This window comes from Somniosus microcephalus, chromosome 15 (assembly GCF_052327205.1).
Source record: "Somniosus microcephalus isolate GS21.2 chromosome 15, FLI_Smic_1.0, whole genome shotgun sequence".
Lineage (NCBI taxonomy): Eukaryota > Metazoa > Chordata > Chondrichthyes > Squaliformes > Somniosidae > Somniosus > Somniosus microcephalus.
Window position 1 is genome coordinate 109459002 of NC_141001.1, and position 19358 is coordinate 109478359.

General features: G+C 45.4%; 1 protein-coding gene across 1 annotated transcript in view; it reads right to left on the bottom strand.

Moving 5' to 3' along the window:
* Positions 1 to 19358, bottom strand: part of eif3m (eukaryotic translation initiation factor 3, subunit M) — a 50767-nt gene that overhangs the window by 12786 nt on the left and 18623 nt on the right. Inside the window, exons 6-8 of the mRNA XM_086008259.1 lie at positions 7815 to 7898; positions 7500 to 7599; positions 2384 to 2465 (exon numbers count right to left, since the gene is read on the bottom strand). Coding sequence (XP_085864385.1) covers positions 2384 to 2465; positions 7500 to 7599; positions 7815 to 7898 — 266 coding nt within the window. The remainder of the gene's footprint in view (positions 1 to 2383; positions 2466 to 7499; positions 7600 to 7814; positions 7899 to 19358) is intronic.

The following is a 19358-nucleotide window of genomic DNA, read 5'->3' on the forward strand; positions in this document are numbered from 1 at the left end:
ACCATATTCCTGCCCTCTCCCCTTACCCCTTGATGCCTTTTGAGTCTAGAAATCTATCTATCTCCTTCTTAAATATATTCAGTGACTTGGCCTCCACAGCCTTCTGTGGTAGGGAATTCCACAGGTTCACCACCCTCTGAGTGAAGAAATTTCTCCTCATCTCAGTCCTAAATGGCCGACCCTTTATCCCGTGACTGTGACCCCTGGTTCTAGACTCTCCAGTTTGGTAGCCCTTCCTCCCTCCCTCCAACGTAGTTTCATCTTTGATTTACCTATTCCAAGGCCTCTGCTGATTTCAAGCCAACTGCTGCAAAGTACACAACCACTCTCGAATGCTCCCTCTCTTTTAAGTTGAAGTCCCTTGCCCTTTGCACTGAATTCTCTCCCCTTCCAACCCAGAGCCGAGGTTAGGAACTTGGTGAACAAGGAGTCGCTCAGCAAACTCGGGTCCCCCTGCTTCACGGGAGCATGCCAACATTTTGATAAACAAATCTTTTTGAACACTCAAAAGCATGCAACACAGCCTTTAAATAACAAGACAGCATGAGAACTGTGTTAAATCAGCACAAAAACCTTGTCCTCATCCTACAGAAAAGTTTAAAAAAATTTGTAAGTGGCTATTGTCAAATAGCAGGAATTCAGGGTTGGCTTTATGAACTAGTTCATTAGGGTTTAATACTAAAGGTGGACTTTATATAAAGAAAATCAAAATGGCCATTTCAAAAGGATTTAACCCATACTTAGTCAAATTTATTTAATAAATTTCAGTTACTAAGACAGTAGGCCAGTGCTCGTGAGCATACACATTACTTTAATGAAGTTTTTTTTTAATATAAAAGAACTTAATGTCCAAAGTATATTTATATCCCCATGTTGCCACCTCGAACCTTCCAGATGACACACCTTGGGTTCCAGCCGAACGGTAGACAGGAGGCTGGGGTATTTGAGCAGCCTCTCTTCTCTCAGTGTTGTTCCATCACCAGCTGCTGGATATACCGAAGCACAATCTTGGTGATGCACCCACATTGGAGCTGCACTAAGTGGCCGAGCCGAGCCGAGACCCAACAAACTTCTGACTCGGTGAACCCCGACCAAGAACATGAAGGAAGCCTAGAAATTCAAACCTGGTCTTGTCCTTCTGCCTACTGGACCAGCAAGCCACCCATTAAAAGTGCCTTTACCTCTGAGGTGGTTGGTCATGGTTTATAGCCGTGCAATTGTGCACAATTCCCTGGTACAGGAAACTTTGGTTTATCCGGAGGTTATATGTCCGGAATACTCGATCTAACGGCAAAAATCAGGAGCCGTTTTCTTTAAGTTTTTTTAGTTCTCATTGCTTTTTTTTCCCCAGTCAGGCACTGCAAGGTCTGTAGCTATAGCAACAGCTTCAGCTACAGACGCTTGCAGCTGCAGCAGACTGTTTTGAAGCTGTTGCTAAGCAACAGGGTTTGTTGATTCACACGGAGCTTTTCAGTTCCGTATGTTTCAACATTAACACTGGTATGTCCGGCACTTTTGATGGTACGGCACCAGCTCGGTCCCGTCAGTGCCGGATATCAAAGTTTCCTGTAGTTTAGTGGTTATGTTACTGCCAGAGGACTGGTTAATAATCCCATCGCAATTTGAGAATTTGAATTCAGTTTTAACAATTTTTGAGGGAAATAAAAACCAGGACTCAGTAAAAGTGACCGTGAAGCTGTTAGATTATTGTGATAACCCAGCTGGTTCACTAATTTTTGTCCTTTAGAAAGAAAGACTTTCATTTCTACAGCGCCTTTCACGACCTCAGGACCTCCCAAAGCACTTTACAACCAATTAGGTACATTTGAAGTGTAGTCATTATTGTAGGAAATCTGCCGCCCTTACCTGGTCTGGCCGATATGTGACTCCAGTCCCACACCAACGTGGTTAACTCTTAACTGCCCCTCTGAAGTGATCTAGCAAGCCGCCCAGTTGCATCAAACCCCTTGCAACAGTTCAAAAGGAAGGCTCACCACCGCCTTCTCGGGGCAACTGGGGATGGGCAATATATGCTGGCCTCGACAGCGACGCCCACATCCCGAGAATGAATATTTAAAAAAGTATCTATTTGGAAAGGCAACCAGTGCTTGGTGACAGGAAGTCAATATTGCATTTTTTTTAAATGCAGAGAATTTTGAAGATAATCTTCTGACAAGCAATTATTCAGAGAAAAATAATCCATCCAGTCAGGAGGAAGAAAATAAAATGTATTCTCACCAACTACATTCTTACAAATTCTTGCGGTTATAGAGTGTACAGCACAGAAACAACAGGTCCGTGCCAGTGTTTATGCTCCACACGAGCCTCCTCCCAGCCTTCTTCATCTAATCGCATCAGCATAATTGAAGGAATGAAATCTCACCTAGTGAATCGATGAAATCTTTGTTGTTCTGGTAGAACTTGACATACGCTGCTAATTTTCCGCTAACAAAAATGGTCAAGAGCTATTGAAAGAACAGAGACGCATCGGGTTAACGTAAGTTCCAATGTGAAGTAACAGAACATAAAAAGTCAGATGCACAATTAAAATGTATATATTTATTAGCTCCGGCATGGTAAGAGAGCCCCAGGTTGGCAGAGGAAACGCTTCAAGGACACCCTCAAAGCCTCCTTGAAAAAGTGTAACATCCCCACTGACACCTGGGAATCCCTGGCCCAAGACCGCACAAAGTGGAGGAGAAGCATCCGGGAAGGCGCCGAACACCTCGAGTCTCTTCGCCGGGAGCAAGCGGAAGCCCAGCGGAAGGAGCGCACGTCAACCCAAGCACCCCACCCACCCGCCCCTTCAACCACCGTCTGCCCCACCTGTGACAGAGACTGCAGGACCAGCATTGGACTCATCAGTCACCTGAGAACTCATTTTTAATATGGAAGCAAGTCATCCTCGGTTCCGCCTAAGAAGATGACGATTTATTAGGGACTGAAAAATGCCGTGCCGAATACTCATAACAGAAGCCAACTCGGGCGCAAACACAGCGAGAGTTTGGCAAGCTGCCTGAATACTCTGATTTCACGGTCAGGAAACTGGAGTTGGTTAATCAGAAACATTTCTCGAATGGCTTCCATAAACAAGCAAGGACCAGAATACAAAACCATACCAGTATCAAAAAAAGTCAAGAATTCACCAGGTCTTGGATTTGGTGAAATTATAACTGCTCACAAAGTAAGCCATTTTGTGAAATGGTAAGCAACTATCATTTTTAAAACTCATCTGTTCTTTTAAGGGAGAAGGAAAAGCTAGTAGATTTTGGCCTAGACATTAGTCTCGGGTTGGCCACATGTTGTTATACGCGGTGCCCGATCAGATACCGCCCGCTTTGCGCCACTGTCGGTGACTCATTGCTAGTCCTTTAAATACAAAGTACTCGAACTATTTAAAAAAAAAAACCTCAAGACCTCGCCCCTCGGTAAACAACATCCGGTTCAGTATTTTCCTTCCTCTTCCCGCGCAGCCCCGCCATTCCACATCTCCGACTGCACCAAGATCTGCCCCGCAACATGAACCGAGGTCGACTTCAGAGGCTTTCTTCACCGAGACGCCCCTCTGGAGGCCAATGCAAGAAGCGTCACTAATGCCCAACTGTACCCAGCCAGCACCAGCCTTTCCTTACACGGGGACCCCTGGGCGGGGCGCTGAACCACTGTGGAGTGGTCAACACCTGCACAAGTCCGGGATACACGCGGGTTACTCATAATCCACGCCACAGTAGCAACTTTGGGCAAGACCCAACATTATGAGTGTCCATGGTGTGGAGAATAAGTTACTTAATTGAAGATATCTCGTTACCAACGTTTTAATTACACGAGTGGAAGAAGTATCTCCATTACTCTTCTACATTACCTTTGTCGACCGAAGAGGATACAAGAAACTACGAGCCTCCAGTGCTAATGCAGATATTCTTTGGGCACAAGATTAGTCCCTGCTCCAACATGCATTGAATAGTGATTGAACGACTTGGCCCCGAACTGGGTGTGGGGAAAAGTGGTGCCACTCCTGTCCCATTCAATTTCTGACAAGGCTGTTGCGACTGACATTAGCACTAGCAGGGTCACCAGCGGAATTTGCCTGCCTATCCTCGTCTATGGTACGGCTCAAAGGCAAAGTAGATTACGAAGCACAACAAAAATAATCAATGCAAATGGGAGGGGAAAATTGGCGATTCTTCCACAGACACAAATACGACACGAACACATCGTTTTTCAAGGGGTTTTAAATGTTGCACCCAACTAGAAAAGATCAAAATCTGTGATGGTGCTTTTCTGCTCATCACCGAGGACTTTGGAATTTTGGATTCAAAGAACTGTTTGGTACCAACACTCTCGACTGTATTTGGTAATAAAAGGTTCAGTTAGCACTTCGAAATGCCCCTTGCACTTGTGCATCAGGAAGGTGATTTGTACAGCCACTGCTTTACGGGACTGAGCAAGTCTACAGTGGTCCAATGACATTGCACGGCATTGTGACCAGTTAGATAACCTCGAAAACACAAGAGTTGGAGAAACTGTATTGGAGCATCAAGGTGCTCATCATACATAACCCACAGCCTAGTCACAAGTGTTCAGGAGATTTAGTTGTCCTCAAACAGGAAACATGCAGGTACAGCAAGCAATTAGGAAGGCAAATGGTATGTTGGCCTTTATTGCAAGAGATTTGTAGCACAAGAGTTAGGAAGTCTTGCTACAATTGTACAGGGCTCTGGTGAGACTACAACCGAAGTACTGTGCACAGTTCTGGTCTCGGAGTCATAACAGCACAGAAGGAGGCCATTCGGCCCATCGAGTCCGTGCCAGCTCTCTGTAGAGCAATCCAGTCAGTCCCATTCCCCCGCTCTATCCCCCGTAGCCCTGCAAGTTTATTTCCCTCAAGTGCCTATCCAGTCTCCCCTTGAAAACATTGACTGTCTCCGCTTCCACCACTTCCATCGGCAGCGAGTTCTAGGTCATCACCACTCGCTGCGTAAACAAGTTTCCTCACATCCCCCCTGTATCTCTTGCCCAAAACCTTAAATCTGTGTCCCCTAGTCCTTGTACCATCAACTAGAGGGAACAGCCTTTCCTCGTCTAGCCTATCCAAACCCATCATAATCTTGTACACCTCTATCAAATCACCCCTCAACCTCCTTTGCTCTAATGAAAACAAATCCAGCTTCTCCAACCTGTCCTTGTAGCTAAGATCCCCCATCCCCAGAACTATTCTGGTAAATCTCCTCTGCACCCTCTCAAGGGCCTTCACATCCTTCCTAAAGTGTGGTGACCAGAACTGGACACAATACTCCAGTTGTGGCCTAACCAGCGCTTTATAAAGATTCAGCATAACTTCTCTACTTTTGTACTCAATACCTCTATTTATGAAGCCCAAGATCCCATATGCTTTATTAACCACTCTCTCAATATGTCCCGCCACCTTCAGGGACCTATGCACATTAACTCCCAGGTCCCTCTGTCCCTGCACTCTTTAAAACTGTGCCATTAAGTGTATATTGCCTCTCCCTGTTCCTTCTGCCAAAATGCATCACCTCACTTCTCTGTATTAAATTCCATCTGCCACTTGCCTGCCCATTCTGCTAGCCTTTCTATGTCCTGTTGCATTCGATTGGTATCCTCTTCACTGTTTGCCACACCCTCAAGTTTGGTGACATCGGCAAATTTAGAAATTCTACTCTGTATGCCAATATCCAGGTCATTTATATATATCCTTACCCGAGGAAGGATATACTTGCCTTAGAGGCAGTGCAACGAAGGTTCACTAGATTGATTCCTGGGATGAGGGTTGTCTCATGACGAGAGATTGAGTAGAATGGGCCGATACTCTCTGGAGTTTAGAAGAATGAGAGATGATCTCATTGAAACATACAAGATTCTGAGGGGGATTGACAGGGTAGATGCTGAGAGGTTGTTTCCCCTGGCTGGAGAGTCTAGAACTAGGGGGCATAGTCTCAGGATAAGGGGTCGGCCATTTAAGACTGAGATGAGGAGAAATTTCTTCACTCAGGGGTTGTGAATCTTTGGAACTCTCTACCCCAGAGGGCTGTGGATGTTCAGTTGTTGAGTATATTCAAGGCTGAGATCGATAGATTTTTTGACTCATGGGGAATCAAGGGATGTGGAGATCGGGTGGGAAAGTGGAGTTGAGGTCGAAGATCAGCCATGATCTTATTGAATGGCAGAGCAGGCTCGAGGGGGCGTATGGCCTACTCCTGCTCCTAATTCTTAAGTTCTTATGTAAGTGCATGCTCCAGTAACGCCACATCAGGTTATTTCCAGCCCGATCTGAAATAGGCTCCAACAATCAATGCAAGATTCATGACAAGAATCCCAGAGCCCGGCCTGCAGTCCAAATAAAAACTCTTGCTCAGATTAGATTTGCTTCCATGTAACCTTGACAGTTTCTGCCTCAAACTTCCTGCAGTCGGCTGTCCTAATGCAATGATCAATTCAAACTATGGAAAAATAAAGTTAATGCACAGCATTTAAAAAAGAAATCAGCAGTATGTGGGAATTGAATGAATGCCCAGTAATCCTACTCACTTCAAGGCTCCCTGGGTTATAACTAAAAGATCAAAGTAACTTTTGGGATCCATCCAGTAGCAGCAATTGTATTTGACAGAGCATTGTGCCGAGTGTTATTAAAGAGCTTACTAGGCTCAAACACAACACTAGCAATTTAAGGGACACTCCATTAGTTTTAATCAATGCATCTCTTTGATTACCACTTACTCTTGCACATCCCCGATTTCAATCGCTCCACCATTAGCGGCCGTGCTTGCAGCTGCCCTGGCCCCAAGCTTTGGAATTCACTCCTTAAACCTCGCTACCCCTCTCTCCTTCTTTAAGACCCTCCTTAAAACCTACCTCTTTGACCAAGCTTTTGGTCACCTGTCCTAATATCGGTGTCAAAAATGTTTTATTGCTATCGCTCTGGTTAAGAGCCTTGGGACGTTTTGCTATGTTAAATGCGCTATATAAAAAGGTCAGTTGTTGTATTAAGCAAGACTATACCTGAAGTAAAAGACGAAACTTTAAAAAAAACCTGTGAAAGCAATGAAGAAAGACATTTTCCCCAATGCACTTAGTAAGTAGATGACGTGGAATTACTTTACCTTGTATTATTGCTAGGTATGGGAGGAGGAAGGAGAGAGCAAGAAAGACTAGCTTGACCTAGCTTTTCTACCTACATGTTGTTTACAGGCTAAAAAGTCCACTATCAGCACAAAGAGCAACTTTGCTTTTGAAGTGGAAAAAGATGGATATTCTGCTTAAAACACAGTTGGTTTTTCATTTTGCACTCGGGATGATAGAGGACCGCTGGTAAACTATAGCAATTTGGTGTTAGAATGTTTGGCCAGAGTTTTCCCCCTTTCATTTTCTGACAATTTATACGAATGAATGTATATAAAATATTAAAAATCTCCTTTAACTGGTGTACAATGAACAGGATTGTAGAGGACAACCAGACGTCGTTATGCCAGACCACTCACATCATGAATGAGCTCCCCTTCCAGGAATCGAACGGGTTTCAAAGCAAGAAGATGGTCAAAAAGAAATGTGCTTTGATCCTTCAACGCTCTTACAATGCATCTGTTAGAAAGAAATTGAACGGAATATTTACTTTGGTTTACGCTGCAAAATACTCCACTTGGCGAGACAAATTCTCAATCATTTAGATAACCTATAACTGCATCAAGTATACAATTCTGTAGTATTTGGGAATTTTTTTTTTGTAGATCAAAACTACTTGAAAGGCAACTAATATTTAGTTAGTGCAAACTGAAACTACATATAAACGATTTTACCTGTGAGCGTCAACTCTTGCCTGCGACGCATTGTCTTCTGTGTAACTTCCCAGCAATTCCACCATAATCTTAGCAGCAGGATCACTGTCAAAAATCAACAATTTGAACGATTTAAATACACAGTTGATACCAATGCAGAACTAACCCACCCTTCATTTATTTAATCGTATTTAGAAGACAGGCTGCATAAACTTGGTTTGTATTCCCTTGAGGTTGAGGGGTGCTCGAGAACATAAGAAATAGGAGCAGGAGTTGGCCATTTGGCCCCTCGAGCCTGCTCCGCCATTCAGTAAGATCATGGCTGATCTTCTACCTCATCTCCACTTTCCTGCACTATCTCCATATCCCTTGATTCCCTTAATATTCAAAAATCTATTGATCTCTATCTTGAATATACTCAACAACTGAGCCTCCACAGCCCTATGGGGTAAAGAATTCCAAAGATTCACCACCCTCTGAGTGAAGAAATTTCTCCTCATCTCAGTCCTAAATGGCCGACCCCTTATTCTGGGACTGTGACCCCTGGTTCTAGACTCCCCAGCCAGGGGAAACATCCTCCCTGCATCTACCCTGTCAAGCCCTGTAAGAATTTTGTATGTTTCAATGAGATCCCCTCTCATTCTTCTAAACTCTAGGGAATATAGGCCTAGTCTGCTCAATCTCTCCTCATTGGACAATGCCCCAATCCCAGGAACCAGTCTGGTGAACCTTTGTTGCACTCCCTCTATGCCAAGTGCATCCTTCCTTAGGTAAGGAACCCAAAACTACACAATACTCCAGGGCCTAGAAATTCACTAGCCTTAGCGCCGCTTTTGAGGCGCTAGAGGGACTAGCGCCAGAGTTATGGCCAGTTGGAAAATTCCCTGGGGCCCTAAAGCGGCGTTGCACCGGTAGCGCTGCGCCGGCACCGATGACGTCATCGGTGTGCGCAGCGTCCCGGTTGCCATGCCGACGGGTCCCAGCGCCGAAATTCAGTTGCGGCCGCCTCGCCCGTGGCAGCCGCAACTAAGACTCTGGCAACCTAGTCTTACACAAGTTAGCGCCGGCGCATTAAGGTCGCGCGGCGGCTGGCCGCTTTCCCGCCGGCCGCCTGCCCGCACCTCCCTCCCCGGACTCCCCCCCCCCCCCCCCGCAGAACAGATGCGTCTGGCCTGCAAGCCCGGCACTTGTCCGAGGTGCCGGGCTCATTTTTGAAAAAATCAAACGGCCAGCGATCGGGTGAAGGCAGCGCCTCCTTAACGGGAGGAGGAGGCCTGCACTTCCCCAGCCTGCCGCACCGCATCGGGTGCCGCAGCGCCGGATTAGCGCCGCAATGCGGCACTCAGCGCCCATTGGGAGGCACTCACACCCGCCAGTAGCGCCGGCAGCCGTCTGGGCGCGGTGCTACTGAATTTTTGGCGCGCGCAACGGAATTAGCGCTGGCGCTAAATTTCCGGCGCTAAAGCCCTGGCGCGGCGTCAACTCAATTTCTAGGCCCAGGTGTGGTCTCACCAGGGCCCTACATAATTTTAAATGATAATGGATTCGATAGAGCAGATAGAGAATCTAATTCCTCTGGTGGGGGAAATCCAGAACAAGGGGGCACAATCTTAAAAATCAGAGCAAGGCCATTCGAGAGTGAAATCAGGACGCACCTCTTCACACAAAGGGTGGTGGAAATGTGGAATTTTCTCCCCCAAAAGGCTGTGGATGCTGAGTCAATTGAAAGTTTCAAGACCGAGATCGACAGATTAGATAAAGGTATCGGGGGATATGGATCAAAGGCGGGTAAATGGAGCCGAGGTACAGATCAGTCACCACCCAACTGAATGGTGCGGAACAGGTTCGAGGGGCCGAATGGCCTGCTCCTGTATCAGCACATCCCTGGTGGCACCGCTCACAGTAAATCAGGAAACGTGCAGTTTTAAGAGGACAGGAATATTACACCATGCAAAAAAAAGGTCGGCTACTCTTGTGCTCAAGTGAAAATGTGCTTCTCTTTTAAGACTAAGAGGCCTAGTTTCTGTTAAGTAAACACTGGGTGAGTTTGTAGAGAGGCCAATGTGGAGGTTGTAGATATTCTGGCTCCAGCATCGTGTGTTCTGAGAGAGTTGCTTTGCTTCTTTTTATTTTGAAATTTGCCAGAGAAACGCGGCGAACAGGAAAAGTGTGCATTTTAAAAAATACTATTACGATATTCACTATAAAAACTCGATTATGAGGTTGTTGCTTTGTAAAAAAAAAAGTAACATCTCAAAATATAGAATTAAGAATTGATCTGCTGTGAAAAGTGAACAGGCCGTAAATTTTTGCGGCAATAATGTGCTTATGTTGTCTGAAAATCTTTTTTCCATTAATTCTATATTATGCGTTACTTGGTCATTTAGTTAATATAGCGCTCCCTTGTTATACTTGTAGCTTTGGCCCCACTGCACCAAGTTGAGATTTCCTCATTTCCACCATACTGCGCCATTCACTTTCATTTAAGATCATTGTTAAAAAATCCAGGGGGAAATTAAATTGTGTTTTTTTTTAAATAAACACAGCGAGTTGTGATGATCTGGAATGCGCTGCCTGAAAGGGCGGTGGGAGCAGATTCAATGGTAGCTTTCCAAAGAGAATTGAATATATACTTGAAAAGGAAAAATTTGCAGAGCTATGGGGGAAAAGAGCAAGGAACTAATCGGATCGCTTTCAAAGAGTCGTTAATAAAGAGTGAATAGAACACAGATCCCTGTGGGACGCCACTGGTCACATCCTTCCAATTAGAATACCTGCTCATTATCCCTAGTCTCTATCTCCTGCTGCGCAGCCAATTTCCTAACCAGGTGAGTAATCTGCCTTCAATTCCATTAGCTTCAACTATAGCTAACAGGCTCTTATGAGGGAACTTTATTGAATGCCTTCTTAAAGTCCATATAACATCCATAGACATTCCCCTGTCCACTACTTTAGTCACCTCTTCAAAAAATTCAATCGGGTCCATCAGGCATGATCTACCCTTTACAAATCCATGCCGGCTATCTCTGATCAGCTGAAAATTTTCAAAATCTGTGGGATAACCGTTGGCAGACAGCAATGAGATGAACACAGCAAAAGAAAAAAAAAATCAAAGCCAATTTTTGTGCCAAGTAACAAAATGGATCAATGGAACAAGAAAAAATGGCACCACAATATTAAGTGCTTTCAAACTGCAATACACTGAAGCACATCTAGGGGCAGTGAATGGGAATGACACTTGCTTGTAACACGTCCTATGGAAGCTGAAATATAGGGCCTACTTACAAAGGATTTGGATCCTTACAGGTGCAAGTTACAGTATTTTGAAGCCCTGGGGCTTAAGGAAACGTGCACTTTGTAGAGCGAAGGGGAAAAGAACAGAGCAAGAGATTTGTTTAAACTCCTTTAGGGCTCTTGAGTCCTAGGTCTCTGCAAATTTTAAACATGTCATCTTTGTAAGTCTGGCAAAGCACCGATACGATTTTATTCGTAGCACTGTGCAAGAATAAAATGTTGTCTTTCAAAAATAAAGAGACAGAAGCTCCTAAAGGTTTTCAAGAGATCACTAGAATGCAAGTATACCGTCGTTGTAATCTGCATTGCTGTCAAGCCCATAGTTCACCTTATTTTTCAATACTATTGCAAACTGGTGTTGAAGACCCACCACACACCCAGAACCACAGCGACTGGATTAACAAGTTACTGCTGTAACCCACAGATGGGCAAGTTTATGTGGGCAAGAAATATTTTTGTTTAAAGATGTAGATTTTTTTTTTTTTAAAGTAGGATTTGATCAAGAATTTTACCACGCAGTGAGTGAAAATCATTTTGTGAACAAAAAGGTTTGTTCTTAAATTTCCATTACTACAGTAAACTCTTTTTTATCCGGCACCCACGGGACCAGGATGGTACCGGTTGATGAAAAATTCTGGATAACCGAGAGGTATACCTACCACGGCAAGTTTTAACACAAACAAAAATAAAAACCACTGACTAACTCGGCCACCGCGGGAGACTCGGACTCGGCAAAACGAGTGCTGGATGGATTCGGCAAGATTACCGGTTACGGAGATGAATGTTTCAACATTAGCTCTGGCGTGTACAGCAGTTTTGAGGGAACGGCAGCAGCTCGGTCCCGCCGGTTATTAAAGTATTCCGGATGATTAAGTGCCGTTTAAACAAGAGTTTACTGTATATAGGCAGTAGGAATCAGATTCAAAAGTAATACTGAATGAAGTCGATTATGTTGGTAGAGAGTCAAATACAGGAAACTTTGAGTTATCCGGAGGCGAACCGTCCGGCAAGCTGGAGCCACCGGCAAAAATCAGGAGCCGTTTTTTATTCTTTTCGTTTCTTTTCTTTGCTTTTTTTGAACAGTCAAGCTCTGCAACGTCTGTAGCTAAGCAACAGCTTCAGCTAGAGGCGCTACAGAGACGCTTGCCGACTGTTTAGAGGCTGTTGCTAAGCAACAGGGTTTGTTGATTCATACGGAGATGAATGTTTCAGCATTAGCTCTGGCGTGTACAGCAGTTTTGAGGGAACGGCAGCAGCTCGGTCCCGTCGGTGCCGGATAGCACAAAGTTTCCTGTACCATGAAAGGCAAATTAAAACGCAAACTCAACTTGACATGAAAGAAATGATCAATGCTATCATTAACTGCTCATTAATCTTCTCACTCGGAAAGTGAACGGTGGCAGTTGGAAAAATAGCACAAAGCCAGGACACTTTTAATCTTTTTCATTCATTTTATTGATTTAGATGGTCGCTGCACTCGAAAACTGGATCAAAAGTCCACTAAGTGCATGACTGGCCTGCTCAGTTCAGTGTGCACACTTGTAAATCTTGCCTCATTATTCACTTGGCAAAAACATCTGCAAGTGTGCAGAGGTTCACCCGTTAGACACAAGACACAAGGCCGCTTTCCTGTGTACTTTTCAGACTTGCTCTGAGTCACTTCCTATGACACGCAGCTAATTCATACTTCATCGTGACATTCAAGCGCTTTCCCGTTCTCTTTCAAAGTTAATAGATTTTGCAGCTGTCTTTCAAGAAGAAAAAGAAAACTGGCACTTCTGTTGATTTAAAAGCTTAAAAAAAAATGTACGCATTTATCTCCTCCTGCTAAAACCAGCACATTTATGCATCAAATTTGTTACAATCTAGGGTTGCCATTTTGGAGTGCCTTTCAAGGAAACTAGATCCAAATGTCCCAGAATCTGACATGGCGGTTTGTAACAAACTACAGAAGGCATAAATTGTATTATATGTTACCCAGCTGGGGTTGAAGATGTTGGTTTAAGTATGCAGATCAAAAGATTAACAAGATCAAAACTACAAAGTGAAAAACACAAGAACACATACATCAAGTTTTATAGGAAGTGACAACATCCCTCGAGAGACAGTGATGGGAGATCAAAATAAAGGAAAAATACAAACTGGGTCAGGTTTTAATTTGGGATGGCGATTTGACACTTACAAACTCTAAAATATCGCTGCCATGGGATTTTAAAAAAAAAGAAACTATTGCATGACTTGTCCAAGCAAGAATCATACAGCACAGAAGGACATTCGCCCCATTGTACCCATGCTGGTTCTTTGAAAGAGCCGTGCAATTAGCCCCCACACCCTTGCTATTTCGCCACAGCCAAAACACAGGCAACTTCACCAAATGAAGCAGGACATCAATGGGTTGCCAGTGCAACGACCCCAATGACAGAAAGCAAACCTCTTCCCCCAAGTTATTCTTGGTGGTTGGTTAACTTTATACACTGAAGGGAATCATCAGCAATTGCTGCAGAACCACTTCAAACACCAGCCGTCCCCTTCCTCTTGATAGATTTCAACATGGTATCAGCATTCCAGCAATGCTGAGGTTTCCAGAGCAGCAGATTTGTCAGGGCTCCCAGAATATGTCGGTTTCTGGCATAGTAGAATATTACGATGTGCAACAGGCAGGGATCAGAAGAAAAAAAGGAACTTGGAACTAAACCTCGAATGCTTGAACGGAGGCTAGAAACAGAGGTGCTCAATCTGCTGCCTGGCGCGCAGCACCATGCCCCAGCAATCCCATTCTCAAGACCCAAGCATCCTGGTTCTACACATCAATGTTCCATCACCAAGAGTGGTTCGGTAGCACCACTGCTGGCTGAGTCCTGAAGGACATAGCTGCTAGACTAGGACTGCGGCAGGTGGTGAGAGAATCAACACGAGGGAAAAACCTACTTGATCTCGTCCTCACCAATCTACCTGTCGCAGATGCAACAGCCCAGGACTGTATTGGTAGCAGTGACCACCGCACAGTCCTTGTGGAGACAAAATCTCATCTTCACACTGAGGACACCCTCCATTATGTTGTGTGGCACTACCACCGTGCTCAATGGGATAGATTCAGAACAGAAAACTGGGCATCCATGAGGCACTGTGGGCCATCAGCAACAGCAGAATTGTATTCCACCACAATCTGTAACCTCATGGCCCGGCATATCCCTCACTCTACCATTACCATCAAGCCAGGGGACCAATCCTGGTTCAATAAGGAGTGTATAAGAGCATGCCAGGAGCACCATTAGGCGTTCTTAAAAATGAGGTGCCAACCTGGGGATGCTGCAACACAGGACTACATGCATGCTAAACAGCGGAAGCAGCATGCTATAGACAGAGCTAAGCGATCCACAATCATCAGATCAGATCAAAGCTCTGCAGTCCTCCTGCCACATCCAGTCGTGAATGGTGGTGGATCATTAAACAACTAATGGGAGGAGGAGGCTCCAGGAATATCCCCATCCTCAATGATGACGGAGCCCAGCACGCGAGTGCAAAAGACAAGGCTGAAGCGTTTGCAACCATCTTCAGCCAGAAGTGCCGAGTTGATGATCAATAGTGGCCTCCTCCGAGGTCCCCACCATCACAGAAGCCAGTCTTCAGCCAATTCGATTCACTCCACGTGATATCAAGAAACGGCCGAGCACACTGGATACCAGCAAAGGCTGTGGGCCCCGACAACATCCCGGCTGTCGTGCTGAAGACTTGCACTCCAGAACTAGCCGCGCCTCTAGCCAAGCTGTTCCAGTATAGCTACAACACTGGCATCTATCCGACAATGTGGAAAACTGCCCAGGTATGTCCTGTCCACAAAAAGCAGGACAAATCCAATCCAGCCAATTACCACCCCATCAGTCTACTCTCAATCATCAGCAAAGTGATGGAAGGTGTCATCAACAGTGCTTTCAAGCAGCACTTACTCACCAATAACCTGCTCACCGATTATCAGTTTGGGTTCCGCCAAGACCACTCGGCTCCTGACCTCATTACAGCCTTGGTCCAAACATGGACAGAAGGGCTGAGTTCCAGAGGTGAGGTGAGAGTGACTGCCCTTGACATCAAGGCAGCATTTGACCAAGTCTGGCATCAAGGAGCCCTAGTAAAACCGAAGTCAATGGGAATCAGGGGGCAAACTCCCCACTGGCTGGAGTCTTACCTAGCACAAAAGAAGATGGTTGTAGTTGTTGGAGGTCACAGCCCCAGGACATCGCTGCAGGAGTTCCTCAGGGCAGTGTCCTGGGCCCAACCAGCTTCAGCTGTTTCATCAATGACCTTCCCTCCATCATAAAAGGTAAGTGGGGATGTCCGCTGATGACTGCACCATGTTCAGTTCCATTCGCAACTCCTCAGATAATGAAGCAGTCCATGCCCGAATGCAGCAAGACCAGGGTGACATTCAGGCTTGGGCTGAGAAGTGGCAGGTAACATTCGCGCCACACAAGTGCCACTGATTATCTCCAACAAGCGAGAGTCTAATTATCGCCCTGGACAATGAATGGCATTACCATCACCGAATCCCCCATCAACAACATCCTGGGGGGTTACCATTAACCAGAAACTTAACTGGACCAGCCACATAAATACTGTGGCAACAAGAGCAGGTTAGAGGCTAGGTATTCTGTGGCGAGTCCCCCCAAAGCCATTCCACCATCTACAAGGCACAAGTAAGGAGTGTGATGGAATACTCTCCACTTGCCTGGATGAGTGCAGCTCCAACAACACTCAAGAAGCTCGACACCATCCAGGACGAAGCAGCCTGCTTGATTGGCACCCCATCCACCACCTTAAACATTCACTCCCTCTACCACCGGCGTACCATGGCTGCGGTGTGCATCATCTACAAGATGCACTGCAGCAACTCGCCAAGGCTTCTTCGGCAGCACCTCCCAAACCCGCAACCTCTTCCACCTAGAAGGACAAGGGCAGCAGGCGCATGGGAACACCATCACCTCCAAGTCACACACCATCCTGACTTGGAAATATATCGACGTTCCTACATCGTCGCTGGGTCAAAATCCTGGAACTCCTCCCTCCCTAACAGCACGGTGGGAGTACCTTCACCACACGGACTGCAGCGGTTCAAGAAGGCAGCTCACCACCACCTTCTCAAGGGCAATTAGAGATGGGCACTAAATGCTGGCCTTGCCAGCGACGCCCCCATCCCAGGAACAAACAAACCCCCAACTTTACATACATGCAAATGAACAGGAACGCGGAAATTAATCTTTATACACAGCACCCCCCTAGGCACCATGGTACGTATCTGGACGGCCCACAAAGACACAAGGATTGAACACCTCTAGTTTAAAAGTTGAGAAATATTTCTGGAGACAAAAGTCAGCATTGGCTGAGAAGGTGAAATAAATGGCTGTGACCAAAACAGCAGGAAGCAACATCGACTGGCTGTGAACACAAATGTAGAGAGCACATTTCTACAGGGAAATGATTGAAATATGGACATTGTATTCAACAGAGAAGAGAGTGATTTGGAATTGTTCCCAAAGCACGACTACACCCTTCAGATTATCTTAAATGACACTGTTACTTTCATCGATTGTCGGATTTTAATCTTCATTACAGGAAACTTTCGATTTACCGGCACCTAAATAACCGGAAATCTCGGTTAACCGGCAAAATTCAGGAGTAGGTTTTACTTCATATTGTACTTGCGTTCCTCCATCTGTTGCTGTGCAAGGGTGTGGCTGCAGCTGTTGCTAAGCTACAGAGACGCTTGCAACTTGTGGCCATTGTTCTGAACTTGGTTTGTTGCTTTATACGGCGCTCTCAGCTCCGTATCTTTTACTATAGCGTTCGGTTAGCCGGAATTTTTGATGAACCGGCACCACGTCGGTCCCGTCCATGCCAGATAAAAAAAAAGTATCCTGTATATAGATTTAATTTATTAAATGCCATCACCTGACAAATTGACCTGGCAAGAAACCAATCAATTGTAGCTCGGCGGTTAGCACTAGTTCTTAGGAACACAGGAACAGGAGGCGGCCATTCAGCCCCTCGTGCCAACTCCGCCATTCAATGAGATCAGGGCTGATCTGTATCTTAGCTCCATCCACCCACCTTGGTTCCGTAACCCTTAATACCCTTGCCTAACAAAAATCTATCAATCTTAGTTTTTAAATTTTCAATTGACCCCCAACCTCAACAGCTTTTTTTTTGGGGGGGGGGGGGGGAAAAGAGAAGAGAGTTCCAGATTTCCACCACCCTTTGTGTGAAGAAATGCTTCCTGACATCACCCCTGAACGGCCTGGCTCTAATTTTAAGGTTATGCCCCTTTGTTCCCCCACCAGAGGAGAGTTTCGCTCTGTCTACCCCATCAAATCCTTTAATCATCTTAAACACCCCAATTAGATCACCCCTTAATCTTCTATACTCAAGGGAATATAAGCCTAATACAGTACAAAAGCAAAATACTGCGGATGCTGGAAATCTGAAATAAAAGCAGAAAATGCTGGAAATACTCAGCCGGTCAGACAGCATCTGTGGAGAGTGAAAGAGTTAATGTTTCAGGTCCATGACGAAGGGTCATCAACCTGAAACGTTAACTCTGTTTCTCTCTCCACGGAATACAAGCCTAACCAGTCTTTATACCCATGAGTGGATAACTGGGGATAGAAGATACACCTCTTCTAAAATTTTTTTAAAAAAAACCTCAAACAATGTGCTAGAAAACTATGGCAAAAGGAAAGCTGCCTATGTTTAAGTTAAGCTACAATAAAGTGGTGTCAATGAAGTAGTTCGGTATAATATCACTGCTCGGCAAATCAAGCTAATCAATTAAGTTGGAATGTCAATAGAGCGCCAGATAAGCGATCTTACTCCTGCCCACACTGGGAACTGGAGTGTGAAGCCCCAGCAGCTGGGGTTTCAGACTCAAAACTGTAAATCCTCAACCACAGCGTAAACAAGGTCTGCAGCAGTGCAGGTACCAAACTCTTCCTTCCTTGTCATGTCATGATGTCAGAGCACCACAGGACTTGAAAACCAGCTTCAGAAAGAGGAAGAAAGCTCAGATTTGGAACCCAAAAAAAAGCTCGTGTAAAACAACTCTTAAGAAGTCGCAGCGAATTTGGAAGCACTCCGACTCAAGGGCTGAATTGCTCTCCTTTCGTCATGCACTAAGTTTCTGTACGATCTGCAGGAAGATATTCTGGACTGTGTTCAAACAAAGTAATGCTTCATGGGCACGAGATGACAGTGATAAGCTGCTCCAGCTTTGCTCTTATTGCAACCCTTTGATGTGCAACTGTTCTGCAACGCACCACATGCTGTTATCCCGTATGTAAATCAAATAGATATTCAAAAAGAAGTAGAAACGAGGCAGCATTATTTTCAGAATTTCCACCGAGTTTAATTGGCGCGGGCTCATTTATTGAATTTTGAGAACGGTCAGGGATTGTGCTATGGTTTAGAAGTACAGGTTTTTCTTGAGCAACCAGATGAAGCCAACTGGTTAAATGCTTACACCGATGAGCCCAGGCATGTTTATCGGCTTTTCTATTCCCCGTAAAGCGCTCACTGAGAGGGACTAGCTTTCCCAGTTGCTGTAATTTGTCTCTTATGAACTATTGGCCCAGAAATTTGGGTCGGAGGCTTTCCATGGGTGCAAGCCTCCGACCTGCACTTATCTTGCGTGCCGGCCGTTGTGCTGTGGGCCCGCGTGGGATTCCGATCCTGGGCCTCCTCCAGCTGCCGGTGCGCAGTGCTTGCGTATCCCAGGGGCGCAGTTAGTTCGAAGCGTCCCCTGGGATCACGTGGGCCATGGAGAGCCAATGGTAGCGGGGAATCTGTATTCATAGATTTGACAGGAAGGCCTGTCAAATCTATGAATACAATTCAGCCCCAAAACATCACTAAAACTTCAAATATATATATTTTTTTTAAATCACATTTTTAAAATAACTATATAAATTACATAAAATAACTATTTTAAGGGGACGGAAGTTCCGGTTTCCCGCCCATGCGCAGTGCATGCACGAAACCGGCACTTTCGTTGGGCCTACGCGCGAGTACCCCGTGCGTACTCACCCGCGGGGACCCGAAGTTCTGGCCCAATATGTTTTCTGCACTGATGAATCAAGGGGAATTAAAAAAAAAAAATGGCCCCGAATTTGCAGTCGGAGGCATACCACTAGAATACGCCTCCGAACCGAAAAAAAAATCCAAACTTATCTGATGTCTCCAGAGCTTCGGGTCCTGGGCCTGTAGACCGTATGCTTGGTTAAAGGA